At 37.7% G+C, this 21,545-nt stretch overlaps 1 protein-coding gene across 1 annotated transcript in view; it reads left to right on the top strand.

Moving 5' to 3' along the window:
- Nucleotides 1-18,488, top strand: part of itpr2 (inositol 1,4,5-trisphosphate receptor, type 2) — a 77,269-nt gene extending 58,781 nt beyond the window's left edge. The window contains exons 52-57 of the mRNA XM_033968545.2: nucleotides 35-103; nucleotides 3,463-3,584; nucleotides 4,312-4,477; nucleotides 4,862-5,022; nucleotides 12,390-12,551; nucleotides 17,605-18,488. Of these exons, the coding sequence (XP_033824436.1) occupies nucleotides 35-103; nucleotides 3,463-3,584; nucleotides 4,312-4,477; nucleotides 4,862-5,022; nucleotides 12,390-12,551; nucleotides 17,605-17,682 (758 nt within the window). The 3' untranslated portion in view covers nucleotides 17,683-18,488. The remainder of the gene's footprint in view (nucleotides 1-34; nucleotides 104-3,462; nucleotides 3,585-4,311; nucleotides 4,478-4,861; nucleotides 5,023-12,389; nucleotides 12,552-17,604) is intronic.
- The last annotated feature ends 3,057 nt before the right edge of the window (nucleotides 18,489-21,545 follow it).

The following is a 21,545-nucleotide window of genomic DNA, read 5'->3' as shown; positions in this document are numbered from 1 at the left end:
AAATTAATAGATTTTTTTTTTTTTACCTTTTTAGAGAGAAAAGGTCTGCTGAGCAATAATGGACTTGCAAAAACATGCACCAAGGATAGCTGTCCTAGTTCTGGTAAGACTTGGAGACATTGAGCAATGATATTACAAAAGAACCTTTAGCCATGTTATAAGGTCGCCTGCACCTTAAAAACAAACCTTCATAGTGTTTTTCGTTTAATCCCATTTGGTGAGAGCTCGGGTTTAGCTGCATTAGTGCCTGTGTGGGTTAGTTCTGTTCATTTCAGCATTTTAATTGTTTTCACCTCACGGTAAGTTATAATTGACAATATAGCCTTGCCATTTTCAATACATGCTACTAGAAATGGGCAAAAAATAGCTGTTTTGGGGATATGCCAAAATTTGAATTAAGCAGCCAATAATAAAAAACGACTAAAAGCGTTAAAAAATTACATTTCTGCACTTCCGTCCATTCATATTTTTGTGATCCTCAACCAATACATTTACAGACAACTATTATATACATTGCACACAAAATATTTCACAAATATACTGCAAAAACATTTAGATATTTTCTGAATAACTCCTACCTTTGCACAGTACACATTATTTTAACAAAAACAGCAGTATTGTCCAGAATGCTTTACAAGAGCCACAAATATTTTATGAAACTGCCTGTTTAAGTCACCAGTACATTGATGTAACTTTGAATGTCTCTCCCTGACACGTTGTGGGCGTGACCTTTCGTCCGTGGTCAGTAGCTGATAGGTTCCCCGGCCTCTCTCACACTCACAGGTAATCATAGTGCTCCTCACACACACAATGAAACTTGATGAGGCAGAGAGGTGAGTCATTCGGGTGTTTGTTCTCCTGCTTCTCCACGGTCACCTGCACTATAGGGCCGTGCACGTGACCGTACCACTCGCCCTCCACTGCTCCCCCTGTCACGCTGAGCTGGCATTTAATATTCACTATAGACACTTTGTATGGAGCTGTTCTCAGATAATGTTTAGAATAAAAGGAGATGGACTTTTCCTCCTATATATTTCTTACTACAGGATGTATTTATAAAAAGGATGCAGTTATAATAAGAATAAAATAAGGCTGAGAGATGTATAATATATTTGCTTGGCATGACCAGAATGAAATCTCTCTGTATCTTTTATACATCTATATATACGTTTCCCTCATTGGCTAATCCACCTGTCAATCCACCTGCTGTTGTGTCCATTTATGTAAATTTGGTTGAACTCATTTTGTACATTCTGGCATAGAGGAGAGTGATCGACAATGGTCTACACTCCCTTAGCCAATCACACAGAACACAATGCACGTTCATACCGTATATAAAAAAACATGTAAAATTGCATGTATAGCGAGGGACCATTGTATTCACATATTCACATCTTCATATAGTATTGAAGAAGTGTGTATATCACAATAGAATCGCTGTTACAAGTTACAATGTGCATTCTGAACAGAATCCTTTTCATTTCCAAGTGTTCAGCAATAGTAATAATACAGTTTTGTTCAAATCTTTAGGTTGTTTATGCGCCGTGTATGAAAGTATTTTAGAGGATATGAAAGACTGAATTTTTCCACAGAGATATTTTTAGTTTAGTTTGACAAGTGACCATTTATTACTGTCACATATCACGATAGCAGTTGCCTCATGGCGCTTTAAAGAAATGGCGGAATTGATCAAACACAAAAACATATATTGAACAACAAAACAGACAAGAAAAATGATAGATGTTCAACTGTCAACTGTGAAACAACCCCGTGGATAATTGTGCTGGTGTGTTCCCTGTCCTTAGACCCCATTTCTTGACTAGCAAAAAAATTAAAAACGGGGTGGAAAAGAAAGAAATCTTGTGCAAACAAATTGAAGGAGAGATCTGTTTCCATTGACGGACATTTGACTGTATTTGATGATGATCAGGACTAAACCAGGATGAACCTACCTGTAGATGTGTGGAAGTGGAAGCTATTCATTTACGTTTAGTAAAGTCAACAAGTAAAAGTAATTGTTTTGACATCTAGAGAATTCATCCCCTTAGAATTATAACGTTCTCTCTGACGTTTTGTTGAAATTGAGTTCTTCTTCCCGAATACATTCTGTACACGTTATCAAGATTTTGTGGTATTTGGTAATTTTTTTTTTAGGTTTATTTCCCGATTCCACTGTGTTCTATGAGAGGCCAGAACTTCAATATCTCAGAACTACTCACAACACAACCACTGATAGAACCTCATCATTCTAAGCGGACAAATGGGAAAAAGGTTGCCTGGGATCCACACTTCTTCAATTCTTTATTTCAAAACTTTATGAAGATGTGAGTGTGATCGGTATATCTCCCCAAGTTCAGATAACAAAACAAATATGGCTACTTACAAGGAAAAAGGAGAAAAATAAATATCACAAGGGATTGAACAACATCACGGATTTCTGCAGAATCAGTGAGCGAAGCACTAAACTCTGTTAATCTGAGGTGAGAGAAATGTCATTTTGTTTTTTAAATGATAGATGACCAGTGAGCTCCGTCATCTCAGATGTGTCACCTAAAAAAAAACAAATGTGATTGCGTCATGTTTGGTCGGGCTCATGTGTAAAAGGGGGCGTGGGGACCAGACTGATATGCCAGTTTATTAAAAATACAGAGAAATATCATTCTGGACTTGCCACATGAGGACAAAGGGTGACTCAATCATTTTTGGCAAGGTAAGAGGTGAGGGTGTTGTGGTTGAAAGGATAAAGAGATATTCACTTCAGTTCGTCCTTACACCCTTCTAACACATACAGCTTGTCTTAAAATAACCAAAATTCTGTAGGTCGAGTCTGCTTGATCTGAACATGGGAATTTTAAGGTAGAAAGGGATTCAAAATGTGTCTGAACAATGAAAAAACATTGATAATAACATGAATCATTGTCCATAGCACTACCTTCAAAACCTTTTGTAACCTTTTGAACCACTCCTGCGTAAATAAGGGATCACATTGACATCGTGATTTACAGTGAGAGGTACAAGAGAAACTGCTATTGAATCAAAATCTCTATTTGCAATTAGAAAATTTCAAAGGCTACAAAGATTGAAGTCTTGAATCGACAAAATATTCTGTCTTTTACTGTATAAAAACTGCTAACCCTGTAGTTTATATCTATACAAACAAGTTCTGAACTGTGATTCTTGTATTTGTTTGTCAGCTCATATTTTAGCTTTTTTTGCAAAATTTGAACAGAATAAAATATCAAATTGCAAATGTAATTGCAGTTTCAACGTTTGTGAGAAAAATCGCAATCATTCAGCTCTACTTTACATGTCGGTGAGTTGTGTGCATTAAAGGCCATTGTTTGTTTGACCACAATCCTAAGTCTGAGGCTCAAAGATGTTGAGATAGGCCTGTACCCCCTGAAAGACGATGTTCCAGATGATTTCATTGACTTTGTCTTGTCCTTTGTTTATTCCCTCCAGGGGACGATGACGGGACAGAGCGAGTGTGCGATACTCTGCTCATGTGCATCATCACGGTGCTGAACCAGGGCCTTCGAAATGGAGGAGGGGTGGGGGACATCCTCAGGAGACCCTCCAAAGAGGTAACACTAGTTTGTCCTATCTGTCCTGTGTCCAGGGTCATGATTAAATATTAGTGAAACATTGCAGTTTTACAATTGACACCACAACCAAAACAACAGTGAAATGTATTCATGCACATAGTCTTATACGTTGTCATTCCTCAAGTATATGGCCAGCGTTATTAAATCCAACTTTGTGGATATAAAGAAAAGTTAATGTGACATAAACAGTGACATAAAACTGCTCTTAAATTTGGGGTCACTGTTGGGAGTGTAGATTGAACTGAAATGACTTGTAGATGGGCTACCCAACTTAACTCTTGTCAAAGTGCAATGATGACTAATGGGTTTTTTTTCACTCAGTATATTGTAAAATAAGCACTTTATTATTCAATGCAGTGGTCATTGTATCAGAAAGTATTTTGTCAATCACAAATTCAAGAAGGAGCCAAAGTGTTAGCCATCCATCCCTGCTTTACTTTGCTGTATATATAAAAAAAAATGTTCTAAAGCTCTGCACGCTCTAGAATAGCTGTATATGTGGATCCGTATATTTTTTCTTTATATGTTCCCCCCTTTGGGATTTGAAATTTAGGTAATGCAGTTTTTTTCCTCAAATAGTCACAGTTATCTATTTTGTTAGTCTTAATTCTTATATTGTGACCAGACCAATCACAATTATCCATTAGCCTAATCATTTTGACTGAGTGTATGTGCTATGTGTGTCTGACGAGTGCCGTCTCTGCAGGAGCCTCTGTTTGCGGCGCGAGTGGTGTATGATCTGCTCTTCTTCTTCGTGGTCATCATCATCGTCCTGAACCTCATTTTTGGAGTCATCATCGATACTTTCGCCGACCTGAGGAGTGAAAAGCAGAGGAAGGAGGAGATTCTGAAAACAACATGCTTCATATGTGGTGCGTAATATCAAATAATGGTACTGGAAATGTAATGTTTATGACAAGTTGACAAGGTGAAAGAGGTAGTGGACATTTGAAATGCAGTTTGTTTCCCAAAAGTAGACATAAAATTGACCAGCCACTGACAACTTTTAGATTATACAAGATTTATTCAAGAGTAGAGATAATCTTTTTTGAATGAATTATTGCTTCTAATAGCTCTGACAATAGCCCCCACTTTTCCTTTTAACCCCATGCTAATTCAAGTACTAATATTTCAAAAATGTCCTCAAACTAACCTTAAATTTATGTATTGAAACAAAAGGTTTACATTATAGTTAAAGTATTACTGATGATATGTCATTTAAGAACGGTGATGAGGAATGTGACCATGTTTTGTAGGCTTGGAAAGGGACAAATTTGACAACAAAACCGTCTCGTTTGAGGAGCACATCAAATCTGAACACAACATGTGGCACTACCTCTACTTCCTGGTCCTGGTGAGGGTGAAGGATCCCACTGAGTACACCGGCCCGGAGAGCTACGTGGCTCAAATGATCGCAGTAAGTTTTTATCTTACCACAATTTTTGGCATTGACATTTAAAAGGACATTATGTAACTTTTCTGGTGGGAGACGGCTAGCAGCTTGTTTCTACGGAGACTGAGATGTCTGGGAAAAGAAATAACGTTGCATTCTTACTGTGGGTTCACCTCTCCACAGATCTGACCTGTAACTGGTCTGGTGGTGTCACTTGCTGGTCTCCATGGAGATAGAGATGTTTTATGCCATACACTGTGGAAGAATGCAAGAGAAAGTAACGACACCCCCATGGAGACGAGAAGGTGCCCGACACCACCAGAATCCAGAAAGTTACACACTGCACCTTTAATATGAACCGACTGAATCAATTCTGAAAACCATTCCTAACATATTCCACTTATTATTCTAAAGACGTTTGAACCAACAAATACCCTCGTTCAAAATCCTAATTTGTGCACTGTTGGCACGTTGTAGCCTGCAGAATACAGATGATGCTGGAGACTAGTTACAGTCTCCGTCTTTCTTCCTCAGACTTGCACAGCGGCAAGCCTCTCCAGCACACCAAGCGATCGAAAAAATGAGACTGAGCCTGCAGGCCTGTGCCAAGCATCCCAATTTATCCTCTCTCCCCTCCACTGCCTGGGAGAGACCACTCTTTGTGCTTAGGTAGTCTTCATTTTGCCAAGTTTCCACCCTGCTGGGACACAGTTCTGTTAAATAGTAATTAAACCCGCTCCGGCCCTATTATCTCCAATGCGCGGACTCGCTCACTAACACACAAGAACAAGAAGTTGCGGGATGTAAGGGCAACTAAAGGTGTAGCTGTTAGGTTAATGGATTCAAATGAAGCCTCGCAGCACAATAGCACATTTTGTGATTAACATTCAGCCATGATGGGCATAAGAATAGACCCATTAAAATGACCAATTTGCATAACGGACGGGGTAGCAGGCGTTGAATTAATATGCGTTGGCTGGGCTTCTAGCAGGTGGCTCCTATGATGCCAATCCAGGTATGGGCTAATGAAGTAAAGAATTTATATGATGGGGCTCTAATGTACCATGCAGGGGGGTTAACACGGTCTCACACAAGCTGATGTCTGTCAAATAAGTACCTAAAATTATAATATATGAACTCGTTTTTTACATCTATTCATTTTATACTAATAATGTTTAACACTCATCCAATTACAAGGCATTAGAGTCTATCTCCAATCTATCTAGCTTTTTTTTTTTTTTTTTTTTTTTTTTACCAATAGATGGCAGATGCGAAACCTGCCCCCCTCCTCTTCCCCTCACCTGGCCTTTGTTCAGACTTAACTGTGCTCTCTGGTCTTTTTCTGTCAGACCAAAGCTGGCACACTATCAGACAGCAGATATATAGATAACATAGATGCATAGATAGGCAGGCTGGCCAATCTAATTGCAAGTTACAGTTTCAATTTTTTTTTTACAGGTATTGCAATTACAACTGAACCTGCTTGCCAATGCCTTAATCTGTATATAGAGGGCAAAAGATACATGCTCAGTATATGGTTAGCGTATACTGCAGTAGAACAGCCAAATGATTAATGATTATTGGTTGCATGTGCTGGAGTTTAGGTAGTGACCATTCAGATCACAGAGAATCCTTTTAGGTTTAATTCATAGATAATTGTCTTGAGAACAAACACACCAAATTACTACATAAACAACTAAGAATAAACCAGCATTACAGTTGTTATCAGTATATTTTTCATACATGGACACACACAGGTCATGGTTTTGGAATTTAAAATCCAAATCTTGCATACAGTTAATTTTTAAACTAGTTTTTATATCAGCCATTCTAAAACTATTCACGAAAGGTCAAATTTTGTCCTATTTACTTTTTTTTTTTTGTGGTTTGATTTATTTGTTTATTTTTTAGTGAATATCATAACACAATCTAAGGCTACGACCTCAACAAAGTCAGTCCATCCTCTAAATATATCTTACAACATGTACAAGGAGATTTGAAGACCTATTTGTCCGATTACTCCTTGGGAAAACTCTGCTGAAACCTAATGGCATTGTCCCCAGTCTTTGTGTGCTTCTTCGTTCAGGCTGTCAAAAGGACAGGTGTAGAGTTACCTGTTGTACATGTGAATAATGTTTGTGTGTGGAGTAGTGGCCGCAGTGCAGGGCCAGCAGGTAGTGTGTTAGTCCCAGCGCTGTTACATAACCCATCTCAAGTGGCCAGCTAATAGATCAGCCTTGTGTTCACGTGCTGCCCTGTCCTTTCTGTCTCCCTTTCACACTACACACTACACAATCTACACACACTACACACTCTACACGACACGTTATCTCCTCTGCCCCCAGTCTGAGATCAGGGAGGTCAAAGTTCAATTGTTTGCATAATAGGGTCTAGCACATCAGATAAGGGAAGCTGTTGGTACAGATGGGATTGACAGAAGTATTGAAAATAGATACTAATTGATACTAAGACTAGTACTGAAAAGAGATACTCATCTGAGAAAGTATCAGTACTAAAAAAGTCACATTCACAGGACAGAAATGAACCTTTCCTGAAAATCTGGTGGTGGTTATGGTTATATTAAAGAAGGTACTGCCATTTAATGTTGAAAATTGCATTCTATTGTCTAAAGAAAGTGTTTTATTATCATGGTATCAGAATTAGTATTGAGTATCAAGTTCCTTTGTATTGAAATTAGAAATGTTTGTATCGTGACAACACTATAGAAATGTTTATGTTGGGGTAAGCAACATACAAGTGCATGTTAATTAGTGAAGTAACAGTAGTAGCAGTGGCCTTGATATAATATATTATTGATGTAGTATTTATTAAATTAGATTATTCTAGTTTAAAGGTAACATTTTGTTTTCTCTAATGTTTTATCTCTTCCAATAATGCAGCAATGCTTGCATATGGATAAGTAAACACAATTTGTCATTTTACTTTTCATTTTATTGATTAATATTGTTGGGCCCAAACAAAAACAAAAAAATACATTGGCTCCAAAAATAATTGTCATGCCATTTTTTTAGTAAAAAATTTGTTTTAAAAATCCAATCCAATCTTGCACAACCACTAATGTTTTACTTTTTTATCATTTACTCATTTCCAGATTCATGGCCCATGAATGGAAAAACAAACAAGACAACAAACAACCGTGTTCGTGTGAATCAGTTACAGTTTTGAAAGTTTATTTTTGGTTCACTTTTCCATTTTCTGTGTTTAACACGTTGGGCCCCAGGCACATTTCACAATCAGAAATCAGAAAAAGCTTTATAGCCATAAACGGTGAAGAAAATCGGAGTGCACAGGCAATATGATGCAACATAAAACAATGAATAATATTAATTTGGTATAAAATGGTAAAAATAGACAAGCAAAAGGATCAGAGTCCAGTTTGGACGATGGTCAAGTCAAATGTCTTTCCAGTTGCTACTGACCACGTAACACTTAACCAATGCACTAATGTCCCGATGAACACATATTACTGACTTAAGAATACCTGTACTATTGATTTTTAGAGTATGTTCTGCAGTGATGTGGCGTCTTCTCAGTCAGCTGTCGAGCACATGAGCGCCTGTGGACCTATTCTCACTGAGGTGGTACAATCGATCAGTAGAGCATCACTAAACAGTCACTCATTCATTCACACTGTACTTTCCTCTGCGGTAAAGTAGGGAGACCCCCCCAAACTCCCATGATGCTTCTGTCTGCAAGTGTGTGACCAACCACTCAAACAGAACAGTGTATTTCTACATCATAACCTCAGCGAGCCTATCTTTGAGGTTATTTAATCAATCAGTTCTGAGTTTTCCAAAGACCCACGTTTTCATCACCAAGGCTGTTGGTTGAGTTTTGTGGACACAGAGGATTTGTGTACTCCAAAAAAAGTGTAAAAGGAAGCAATTCAATTAGATTTTACAGCCCAAAGATGCTAACGGCAATAATTAGCTTGAACAAGTGTCCATAGTATGTTGCAAATGCGTTGATTCTCAGCTCTAACTAATGATGCCTAGTCCATTTTCTTTACACAGGCTCCTGTAACTGTGGGAAATACTTTGACACCTCTGGCAAATTTTTACAAATAAAGGAAACTCTTATTCTTATGTATTTCCTTAAACTATTAACAAAGTGATAAAAGCTGACATAATATAACATCTTAGTAATACATAGCTTATATTTACAAAATGATTAAAGGTGAAATATTATGTAAAATCAGCTTTTATGAGTTTTTAACTATGTCATAAGTGTTCCCCCAAAGAGTCATTTTGATTGCTTCATGTATGTTTGAGTAATCCTTTTGAGGCTCACGGAATTTTATGAAAATTACGTTTTCACCTACTCCCTATGTCCCTATAGCCATTTTTTTAAAAACAGTAAATGAAAATCTTGCTGCTTGCCAGTGTGAAATTCCAGTGTGAACTGAACTGAAAGTCCAAACACCCATTTGTATTATGAATCCATTTCAGATCAATATTGTGTTTTACAATGAACAAAATATACGGTCATTGTTTAACTTAACCTGCAGTAAGTGACCAGTGGGAGGCTCTAACCAACTGTTTTGGTTGGCTATGGTCTTGTGTGGCCCGCCTGACCTGCATACACACATTATTGTCTACAAATTTCTAGTTCTAAATCTCATTATAAATGTTTGGTTCAAAAATCACGGGTTGTGGTCTGTGACAAATGACAAGTTTTAGTTTTTTCTCAATCCACTAATCTAAGACATTGAAGCTAAGCCAAGGCAAGTCATGGGTATCCAAAATGAGCCCAAAAATTCAAAATTTCTGGCTGAAAAAGGGAAGGAATGTTGATAAAAATGTAATTGTCTAGGAACTACAGTACAGTTCAGCCAATGGAGGTGATAATTAATGTGCACTGGTTCACTGTGAAAAACAAAATTACTGCTTTTAATAGTGTATATTAACAAAGCTTTTGTCACTTGCAGATTTAATCACATTTTGAAACCAAAGACCAAAACGTACTGTTACATTTATTTGAGTAACTTAAAAATGTAAGTCTGTAACTGAGTACAACCCAAGACCGAGTAACTTTTACTTGTTTTCCAGACATATATTGTGCATTATTTTTTGATAAACAACAAATATCAAGGCTGAAGTTCCCTAATGCAGTTGAAATCCCCTGACTACTGCATAATGCCTCAGTTTAAAACCTTGGATCCTGCCATTGAATAACATGGGTATAATAGAATACACCGCTCCGTCTAGATGCTCTATGGCCACTGTTAAGTATCGTTTTCTGCCATTATTATCAGAGAAACCATCTTTACATAAGATCAGCTAATGCGTGTGCCTGTACTGTATTGAATGTGTACATGTTATAAATTACACTTTCACTTACCCCCCCAGCAGAACACACACCCACGCATGTACAAACACACTTAAGTCGGTTACATAATGCCAAAGCTTTAGATTACTCGCTGGTATAGTGCCCATAGCTTGTCCTGTCCTCTCTGCTGCCACTAAACAACAGACAATAAAGTCAAGATGTGCGTTTTGCATGGTAGCATACAGTGGGCTAATTACATGCTACTCCCAGTGGTGTTCTGGATAGGCCACAGTGACTCATTCTCACATTAACAAGGAGTTTGTGGAGGGGGTGCGAATTCAAATGCCACTTCCTCTTCATTTAGTGTATAATTGTGGTGTGCAGTATCTAAGAGACAGCCCTGCGGTTAACGGGCTTCAAACTGTCAGGAGACTAAACAAGGAAGGAGGCACTAGCTCAGATTTTGTTTGGTACCAAAAAAAAGTGTAAGGATAGAACAACCAGCCTTCAATAGGTGGGCGAATGCTCTACCACTAAGCCACTGCCAGCCCAGTCCTATGCTAAATGAATGTTATTGAGTGTTTAGTTTTTTTATTTCAAAAACATAGCTGGGGCTAGTGCTTTGCTTCATTCATACAGTGGCTTTGAACAGTAGTTTAAGCCATTGAAACCAGGATCTACGACTCTTTTTAAGTCCAGATTTATTCTGAGCTTACATTGTTCATTTCACATAAACATCTGTCTGTGTTTGTGCCTTGCTGCTAATTTGTCATTAAAATGTTTCACTCCCCACTGTTGCCAGCAGAGGGCAGCAAGACACCTAAAAGCGCTGAAAGATATTGCAGATAAAATGAAAATAAAACCAAAAGTTACAGTCTTACAACTTTTCAGGTGGATGTGTCAGTCTGCAATGTTCCTCAGTATGTTGTTTTTTGTTTTGTGTTTTACTTCCTAAAAAATATCTGTTTAAACCTTCAGTCGTCCAGGTCTGATCCATAACAAAAGACGAAGTAAAAATCTGTCAACTGGACAAATCATTGTAAGAGTGAAGACGTTTCGCTGCTCATCCAAGCCACTTCTAAAAAATACAAGTAAAAGTATATATTTTGAGGAGGTTACCATGCAGTAATATCTGTGAAAAAGTAGTTTGGCCATCGCTATCTGAGCACAGAGAACAACACTGTATAAAATATATTTCTAAGGGACTGATTGATAGACTGTCTGAATATCTCACTTATTTGTTAATCATTAATATGAGAACATTTAATACAAGATCACATGATTGTATAAGTGTAAGGACTAAGTGTGTGTTTAATGTTTTAAATTGACTTCTGTACTTACTTGTTTTGTTTGTTTTTTCTTTGTAATTTTTGAGCAGGGCGCCCATGAAAAGGAGCCTGAGTGCTCTCATTGGGCTCTCCCTGTAGAAATAACGATAAATAAACATAAATATGTCCACAGAGACAAGTATAGGGTGGACCAGAAAAGTTATGTAGCGTATCTTGAGTGAAATATTAAAAAGTGAGTACGCATTTACCCCTGAATTAGAGGATTATTGAGAGTGAGAGTTTACCAGTGTATAGTTTTATCAAAATCCTTTGTGTTTCTTAATCGACTTAAAAGTGAACACACAATGATGTATAGTTTTCATACTTGAAAAAACATTGACTAAACCGCTGACTAATGCAGACATATCCAGAGTATCACCCAGAGGCCAAACGCGGGCCTCAGACCAATTTTTTGGCCCAAACACACATAAGTTGTGTGTTTTGAAGCCTACCTTGTATAAGTCAATATCAAACATTTTAGTGTGTCCTATTGAGGTTCTTAGTCTAATTTAAGGTCTTCTGCTAAATGCACCCATTTGAATTATTCACTGTATTGTCCACCAGTCAACGGCCTTCGATCGGTCCTCCACTTTGTCTGTATTTCAACATGTGGCCCTTGATGGAAAATTTGGACACTCCTGGACTAAAGTAATATGTAATATGTCCACCTATACCAAACAGTCTGACAAGTTGAAAATTCCCCGTTTATTCCACTTATCTGCAACATCATGTCTGCCCCTGTCACATTATATCTGTCCCTGTCCTTCTGTGCAGGAGAAGAACTTGGAGTGGTTCCCCCGCATGAGAGCCATGTCCCTGGTGAGCAGCGAGGGCGACAGTGAGCAGAATGAGATGCGCTGTCTGCAGGAGAAGTTAGACAGCACTGTGACTCTGGTGGCACAGCTCTCCAGTCAGCTGGCCGAACTCAAGGAGCAGGTACTGTATGCTGCCCTCCAGTCACCAGCACCTCAAAAAATACTGTAGGATTGTCTGAATATACTCAATCAAAAATATCAATCCTCTCTGTAATCTTTTCTCCTTTTTCTTTTCTGTTTGCTTAAATACAAGCAAAACAGGTTCATATTTGCTGATATACACTACCATCTCATTTAATGTTTTTTTTATTTTATTTATTTTGACAAATTTCTTTATTTAGATACATACAAAAGACATAAACAAGCAAGATGTATGGAGTTAAGAGTCAAGAAAAGTTAAATAACTCTACTAAATAGTACTACATATTTTATATATTATTTAATTTTTGTATATTTTATATTCAAATCCTCAAATAGCCACTATTCTGCTTACTAAAATATTTAGTTATTTAACTTTGTTTCTTTACTACATAATTCTATATATCTTGCTTCATATATTTGATGTCTTTTATATGTTTCTAAAATATAGAAAGTAGTACAAAATAAAATAAAATAAAAATATTGAAAGAAGTGTCCAAACTTTTGACTGGAAGTCTGTGTAAGTGTATATCCAACCAAAATATACTGGAAAGAGTTCTAGAGATGCTCAAATGTGTAGTGATGAAGAAAACTGTTTTCTAACATATCATTACTCAAGTAAAAAGTAGTCTTCTAACTTGTTATCTAATGTTTTTATTTAGAATTAATTGTTTTAGTGAAACAAGAACTAAAAATATAGAGGAAAAATCAAATTCAAGCAGGATCCTGTATCAATGAGCAGGATATACACTTTTTTTATTATATGTAAAGCACAAATCAGTTGACTTTGCTACAATGCAGGTAAAGTTAACATAAAAAGGTAGTGAAAAACAAGTGAGTTGTTTACCACATAAGCCCTAACCCTATATGCACTTGACCCGACCACCTAAAACGCCTGAGGGAAGACTGATCACATGCGAGGAATGACGTCTGCTTTTTCAAACCCCCCCTTGTTTTTGCTGTACACTCACAAATGTCTTTAATCTGGATGTCCAAACTCTTCAGGTGACATGTTAGATCTGTGGAGGGGCGTCTGGGGGAGACTTAGGTCTGCCTTTTGTGCCTCCGGCTGTTTGAATGAGTCCACAATGTGACCGGCGCTCTCATCACCTGCCTCCTCTGCATGTGATCCAGTCATAGGCTCCGCACTGTTCCTCCTTCACTCAGCCAGATGTGCAAAAACAACTCACAACAAGTAAACAAAGGCTAAATGTGAGATCAAGGCTTCAGGATTAATATAAAATGAGTCTAAATCGTAATATGAATGGTCACTATTAGGGGTGAACCAAAATATTGTATTGCAGTTTTTTTCTGATAAAATTAGCGATTTTTTTTTTAAATAATAGAATTCTGTTCAAAGTGCACACTTCCATCTAGGAGAAAATAAACTGTTAAACTAATACTAGTATCACATTTCAGAACATGTTTGTACAGCTCTAAACTACTGGCTTAGCAGATTTTATGCAGAATGAGTGTAATTTTTGTTGTTTTGTGGAGGAACTTATAGTACTTCAAAACTGCATTTACTTGCTAAAACGTACTCTTCTAGCTAGTTGCTTGCTAATTGTGTTTGTTCAAATTTCAATAGTGATTAGTGATTAATGTTGCAGCTCTATAGTGGCAATCAAGAAGTCAGTTCTTTAAGTATCATAATTTCCATGTTAACGTGTAGGGAATGTGCTGTAATATCTTCAGCATTACAAATTGCCTTGTTCATTCTAGTTCTTTTCAAATTCAACGTTGTAAAGATGTCAACAGGGAGAAAAGTCCATTTTGAGATGAGATTCAAGATGATGCAAACAGCAACTTCTTTTTTTTTTTTTAAGAGATCAGGTGTTATTTTTATCTAATCTTGACAAAAAGTCACAAGTCACTTTTAGGGAGGTTTCTAAATTACTGATATGAAGCACATGTTTGAATATTCCAGTAAACGCCACAGTCACTTTGTTCTGATAACTATCCTTCTCCCCCACACACTGATAAGAATTAAGCAACCTTTCCTGGATCAGTTGTGAAGAAAGCTCTTACAAGCATTTTGGCAGCTCCATTCCAGTTCTAGTGCAAACTGTTATGTCCTTGAGCAAGACACTTCACCCATCTGGCCTATGTGACTGAAGGATACTGTGTATAAAAGGTTGAGGAAACATCATAGACTTTGATCTCCTGCTCTTTCAGTGCAGCCGACATAAAAAAATGACTGTTCTTTCACTAAATATTGCCAATGATAACATCAATGATTCCAACAAATGCCATCTGGTGAGGCATTTTTAATATGAAAAATAACATTTCTATATCACCTTTCAAAGTGAATGTATGTTTTAAATCAGTATTAAATATTGTTATAGGTTAAATATTTGGATTATATGTTTACATGTTCTGTTTCTGAATCATCCAGTTTTAATGTTTTTGCTCATTTTTGTAACTTAAAAAGATGTGAAGTCAACAAATCAGCATCTCTGCTCTTAAACTCCACTTGACCCAGAGGAAGTTCTCCAGTCGCTGTTTGCTCATTAGGACTAATGCTGACCTCAGCTCTTCTTCTCTTTTTCCTCCCTCTCCTCCCTTTCTCTCTCCTCTCTCCTCAATCTCCTTTTCCTCCTAACTCACCCTCCCTTTCGTTTTCAGTTCTATCTCATTTCTCTCCCCTTTTCCCTCTTTCTCCTTCTCTCTCTCCTCTTTTCCCTCTCTCACTCTCTCCCTCCTCTTTCCTCTCCTTCTCTGTCTCCCCTCTATCTCCTTTCTCTCCTCTCCTCCCTCTTCTTTTTGTCTTCTTTCCCTCTCCCTTTCTTTTTTGTTTCTCATTCCTCATCCCCATGTGCTTTCCTCTTACTCTCTCCTCCTCACCCTCTCTCTCTTCTCCTCTCTCTGTCCTCTCTTTTGTCCCTCTCCTCCCTCTTTCTCTCCTCTCTCCTCAATCTCCTTTTCCTCCTATCGCACCCTCCCTTTCGTTTTCAGTTCTATCTCATTTCTCTCCCCGTTTCCCTCTTTCTCCTTCTCTCTCTCTCTCCTCTCTTCTCTCTCACTCTCTCCCTCCTCTTTCCTCTCCTTCTGTCTCCCCGCTCTCCTTTCTCTCCTCTCCTCTCTCTTTTTTGTCTTCTTTTCCCCTTCCTTTCTCTTTTTGTTTCTCATTCCTCATCCCCATCTGCTTTCCTCTTACTCTCTCCTCTGTACCCTCTCCCTTCTTCTCTCTCTGTACTCTCTTTCCTCCCTCTCCTCCCTCTCTCTCTTCTCACTCCTCAATCTCCTTTTCCTCCTATCCCACCCTTTCATTTTCGCTTCTATCTCATTTCTCTCCCCTCTTCCCTCTCCCTCCTCTTTCCTCTCCTGTCTCCCCTTTCTCTCTCCTTTCTCTCCTCTCCTCTCTCTTCTTTTTGTCTTCTTTCGCTCTCCATTTCTTTTTTGTTTCTCCCTCCTCATCCCCATTTGTTTTCCTCTTCTCTCTCCTCTGCAATCTCCTCTCTTTCCTCTCTAATATCTCTCTTACCTCTTTCCTACATACCCCATTTTCTCTCATCTTTCTCTTTCTCCCTCCTCTCCTCACTTCTTCCCCAGTCTCTTCCTGTCTTCCCTCTCTATTTCTCTCCTGTCTCTACTCTTCTCTCTTCTCTCTTCTCTCAGTCCAAACATTATTTCTGTATATAAGTGTGTACATATCCAGGCCTATGTCTCTGCACACACTTCTTTTTGATACATGTAGTGGTTTAAAGGACCAAAGGCTTGACTCAATGACGCAAGTAAAAACCAGTGCAAATGGAACTGGTGTGACGAGCCAGAAGCACCTGATTAAGACATGCACACTTATACAACAAGGCGTCAGATGTAACTGGAGTCATTAATGAGCAACAGCAACTTTGAGATCCTGTGATTTTCTCATACACCGTGCTGTATATGGCTGTGTTCACACTAGTTTCAGTTCTGTTGTAGATTTGGTCGGGTCTCGTTCCATTTCTGGTTTAGTCCAGGTTTAAGTTTGGGTTTAGTCCCAATTTTGTTATGTGAATACGCAACACATATTAAAGGTCCTATATTACACAAAAATAACTCTTTAAGCCATTTTATAATGTTGTTAACTCTTCAAAAACAGACCTGGAGTTGTGTTTTGTTTCATTCACACATGTTTGAGTAACACTTTATTATTAGTTTGTCGAGCTCTCCATAGCTCAAAATGCTCTGTTCCACCTTGTGATGTCATGAAGTGGTAGTTTTCAAGTTAACAGCTCCTTTTGCCTTTATTTCCGTAGACATTGACAATTTCAGAGCTGAAATTATCCAGATGATTCTAATAAAGATGTATGGAGCACTTCCTGTATTACCACATGATGACATCACAAGGTGAAACAGAGTGTTTTTGGGTTGAGAGAAGAACTCCGCCTAAATATACAGGGTTTGTGTGTTAAACATGTTTAAATGAAACAAAACACAACTCCAGGTCTGTTTGCGAAGTGGAAACATTATAACATACATCAGAAAACAGCGCCATATGGGCCCTTTAAGCCTATATGAATTTAAGTTTTCAAATTGAATACAATACAATCGCAAAGAGAAGCACATTAGTTTGGGGTCTTATGTCTGGGGTAGGCTATCGTTTCAGAATAATTTGTTGATAAATATATTTATGCATTTTAGTTCATAGAATGCTGCAGAGTTAATGATGAAACACTTTGTACTTACCCTGGTTTTGGGTCAGTTTGATATATTCACATTGATTTAACGAGTGTACATGGGTCTTGCGTATCTGCCAGTTCCAACCAATACCAAAGTAATGTTATACTTTTTCTCACAGGAAAGGCTGGATTTTTGCATATTTTGTTGTATTATTATTATTTGGAATAATACTTGTTACTGGGGGTGTTTTTATTTTTGGCGTTTTATGAGCAAGGAGAAAAATCATATGAAAGCTTGTTATTCTTTCATTTGTATGTTGTATGGTTTTGGGTGAAATTTTAGCAAAGTATATGTAGGAAGGGCATCTGGCATAATAAAAACATCCTTGAATAGAATATAATTAATTTATCCTGTGTTTTCTTGATCCATAGATGACAGAACAGAGAAAGAACAAACAGCGCCTGGGTTTCCTCGGGTCTCAGTCCAACCACCACATCCCATCACACTGAGGGGCTCAAAAGGCTGGACTTTTTCATAAACCCATCACCGCAGCAAGGCACCACCTATGGGTGCACCTCGCCTTCACACACAGTGCCCTTTGCAATTCAAAATGGTGGTCACTTAGCCACTACAAACACTGTCCTCCTGTCTCTGTAACTGGTTGGCTTGTCACTCACCTGCCAACGTTCTGTCAAGCTGCCAGTTACATTGTGTTAAACATGTTATGCAATATAAACCTTTGTATGGATTTGTATGGACCATTTTAGCCGTGAGTGCTTTTTGAAGGGACCAGAAGTGGTATTCAATGTGTATGTGTGTCAAATATTTATGTAAAATGTAGTTATTAACTGGAATATTTTTGTAATAACAATTAATGCTGCCTTACTTAGTCAACGTTTTAAAAATGGTACACCTCATTTGCTAATTGTGCACTTTTTTAAGAAGGGTTTTGCCTGGACGTTAACACAGCTTTGGGTATTATTTTTGCAATCTTTGCCTTGTTAACAGTGCCGTCACTGCACCATTTCATTTGTGTTTTAATTAATGTGAAGAAATAACTGCTTTTTACTTGAATGTTTTTATTTCCAAATCTCAAATCTTGGTGTTGAATCAGTTACTTGTTGCTGTTTGAATGTTTGTTTTTTTCTTCTAGTTTTAAATTTCAGTCAAATCCTTATGACCAGCCCTGATTGTATTGTGTATGTCCAACTGTGTGCGTCCTGACCCATGTTTAAAATGTGTATAGAAAGTATTTTATCTTGTCAATTGTAATAAATTTGTATCTGGGATTTTCTGGGATCACTTTTATACTGTGATATTTTTGTAGTAAAAGTTAAAGTCAAATCTCTAATTAAATTCAACTTAATGTTAAACTAAAGGACATTATATGATTCTACCTTAACTCTGAGTGAACTAGCACTTAATAGGGTTGTTCCTTGGTTCTTTGGTTTATTCTTTTTATTAACCTCATCTGAATTGTGTGGATCTTGAAGGTCCATGTTTTGTTTTGTTTTTTTTCTTTTGATTGGCTAGAAGTACCAGTAATTGAAACTCTCTATCTTTAATGTCCATTTACCTGCATAAAACATTTCTTATTATTTGGATTCTTAACCTGTGATCACTTTGAAGATAAAGTACCATGTTGACAATAGCTATGCTGCTAATATGTCCAAATGTATTGTCTTCTCTTGGTTACCAGCAGAGGGCAGCAAACTGTGTACCCAGGGGTTTTTTATCTTCTCTATACAAATACACTAGTTTAAAGGGGCATTGAGTTCGTAACCTTATTGTTTCCATGGAGGAGTTATTGATTTGCCAGGAATGTGCTCAATGGAGACGTCATCAGCTCAGTTTACAGCTCAGATCTGATCTTTTACGTTATCAGACATTAAATACCAATGTGAGAAACAGAATTTATATGTGCGTATGTGCCAGTATGGGGTTTTCTGCTTGGAAGACACGATCACAGCTGGAGTTGGCTGGGTTTCTTGGGGCAGTCTGGCTTTTCTCCTACTGTCCATAATCATGTGTTATATTTGGTGAGTCATCGGTGACAACTGTCGATTTACTTTTCTGTCTTACAGCGTCGGTCTGCCAACTTTTAAATATATCTTGAGGAAGGAGAGGGGGATGAATGGCTGGGTGCTGCTTTAGTGATGGTGAGAAGTGGTCATACCTTCTTGTCCGTGCCCGATCTTGTCTGATCTCAGAGGCTAAGCGGTATTAGTATTTGAATGGGACACCACTGGGAATACTAGGTCCAGCAGTGGTGCAGCAGCGGCTCTAGTGTTTACTGTTGTGTCCTTAGGCAAGACACTTCATCCACATGAGCTAATGTGAATGTGGTTTGTGAGTGTTTATGAATGTCTGAAAAAGTGATACATAAGACTTGATCTGTTATTATTATTATAATTATCCAAGTGACCAAGGCAAAGAATATGCAATAAGGTATGTTAAGTGAATAAACGCTTTAGTCATTTTGAAGTATTATGGTTGTACAGCGAGTATCAACTTCCAGCCTACCATCACCACTAGTTATTAAATACACATGGTGGGAAAAGTGTTTTGCCCAAGAACACAACATTTGAGCTAAGACTGTTGTGTATGTTTGTTGAACATTATAACTCTCCCAGTGTTTGTTTATGGATGATCATTATTCACTAAACATTTACTGATTCTGTAATGTTGGGTGGGTTGTTGGCGTCAGTTACCCTCCACAGCGCCGTCCGTCCTTCTTGGCTGGACTCTGTTTGCTCCTTCTGCCTCAAACACATAAACATGAGCTCACACACAGGGCCATAATGGTGAGCAGCTGTCACCAAACACACAGCGAGGCAAAGAGCAACGCTACTAGAAAACATTTGACCAAAACAAAGTAAGAGCAGTTGGATTTCTGTTAGACATTAACAGCATCTTCGTGAACACAGGGAGTCATTTTGATTTGGGCCTGCACAATATTCAGTACTTACTAGTGTTACTTACATTTCAAACCTGATTTTGGTAAAGAGCCAATACTAAATACCACAATGATGATCTTTTTATTTAGACAATAGAGTATCATTTACAACAGCTCAAAATCATTTTACAGCGATTCAGGAAAGGTTCATTGAATGTGACTGTGAATGTCACGTTTTTAATCTGATTTTTGGTACTTTTGACAGCCGTAAAGTCCAATGTTAAAGTGGTGATACTAAAATTCCAAACATCTGGCTTGTAAAAAAAATGTCTTTCACACTGCAGCATATTTCTTTAAAAATTTAAAGGTGCATTGTGTAACTTTTTTTTTTTTACCTTTTAACTACTTGGAATGTCAAACAGTATCGCAGTACTTTGCATTAAAATTTATTGAATTAAAGGTGATTTTATAGGTGAAAAACATCTTGATCCTGTTCAAAGACGTGATCTATAATTTGGATCACCTACTTGTCTCTAGAGGTAGATATGTTTAATGCAATACTGTGGAACATTCTTGGCAAATCAGTTCATGGGTTTTGAGCTATGGGAACCGCCTTCCGTTGTAATAGCGATTAAGCAGTTCAAATCAAACTATTATATCTTCAAAATTGGGAAAGGTCCTCACTGGGTCCTCACAAAGTCGTTCAAATCAGGAGGGACTTGTTTGTGTCTCCACCAGAAAAGTTACATAATGCTTTTCAATAAGAGGACTGAAATGTGAAAAAACAAGCGTCAAGTACATTGGCCAAGCTTGTGACAAATGACATTATAAAAAGTCCCTGAGGTAGGAAGCAGCATTGGCCACACACACACACACACGCACGCACACACACACACACACACACACACAGTTGTTGTTGACAGTTTAGGTTTAAGTGAACTGTCATTTAAAAATAAACCAGTTCTGGGATGACTGGCATGTGACTTCCTGTCTGGCTCCTCGCTCTACAGATCACATGACCTGTCCATATCATCATAAGAAATGATCGCACTCACACACAGAATGGGACAGGATAGAGTCGTGCAAGTTGGAAATGCATGATGGGAAAATGCATTAAATGACATAATCTACTTCATCATGAATTAGTTGTTTTGATTGTTAATTTTAAAAGAGATAGACAAGAGGTTGTTTTCAGACTGACAAGGAAGATGGTCAGATTAGCAGATTAGCAAAATTATGTGTCTGGATTTCTATGCATTTACCTTTTTAATATAATCTCAACAGTGAAAATAATACATTAACCAATATAATGGTTAATTTCAATAAATGTGCATAGAGATTGCTTTCAAATTGACAAGGGAGACAGCAATATTATCACAATATTACTTTGTTTTCCAAATCAAGTGTCTGGATTTCTTTGGATTTAGATTTACAATATAATCTCAACCATATCAGATTAGCATCTCGATACATTGT

This window comes from Periophthalmus magnuspinnatus, chromosome 6 (assembly GCF_009829125.3).
Source record: "Periophthalmus magnuspinnatus isolate fPerMag1 chromosome 6, fPerMag1.2.pri, whole genome shotgun sequence".
NCBI lineage: Eukaryota > Metazoa > Chordata > Actinopteri > Gobiiformes > Gobiidae > Periophthalmus > Periophthalmus magnuspinnatus.
Note: the sequence above shows the minus strand (reverse complement) of the source record. Positions and strands in the feature narration are given on the sequence as shown.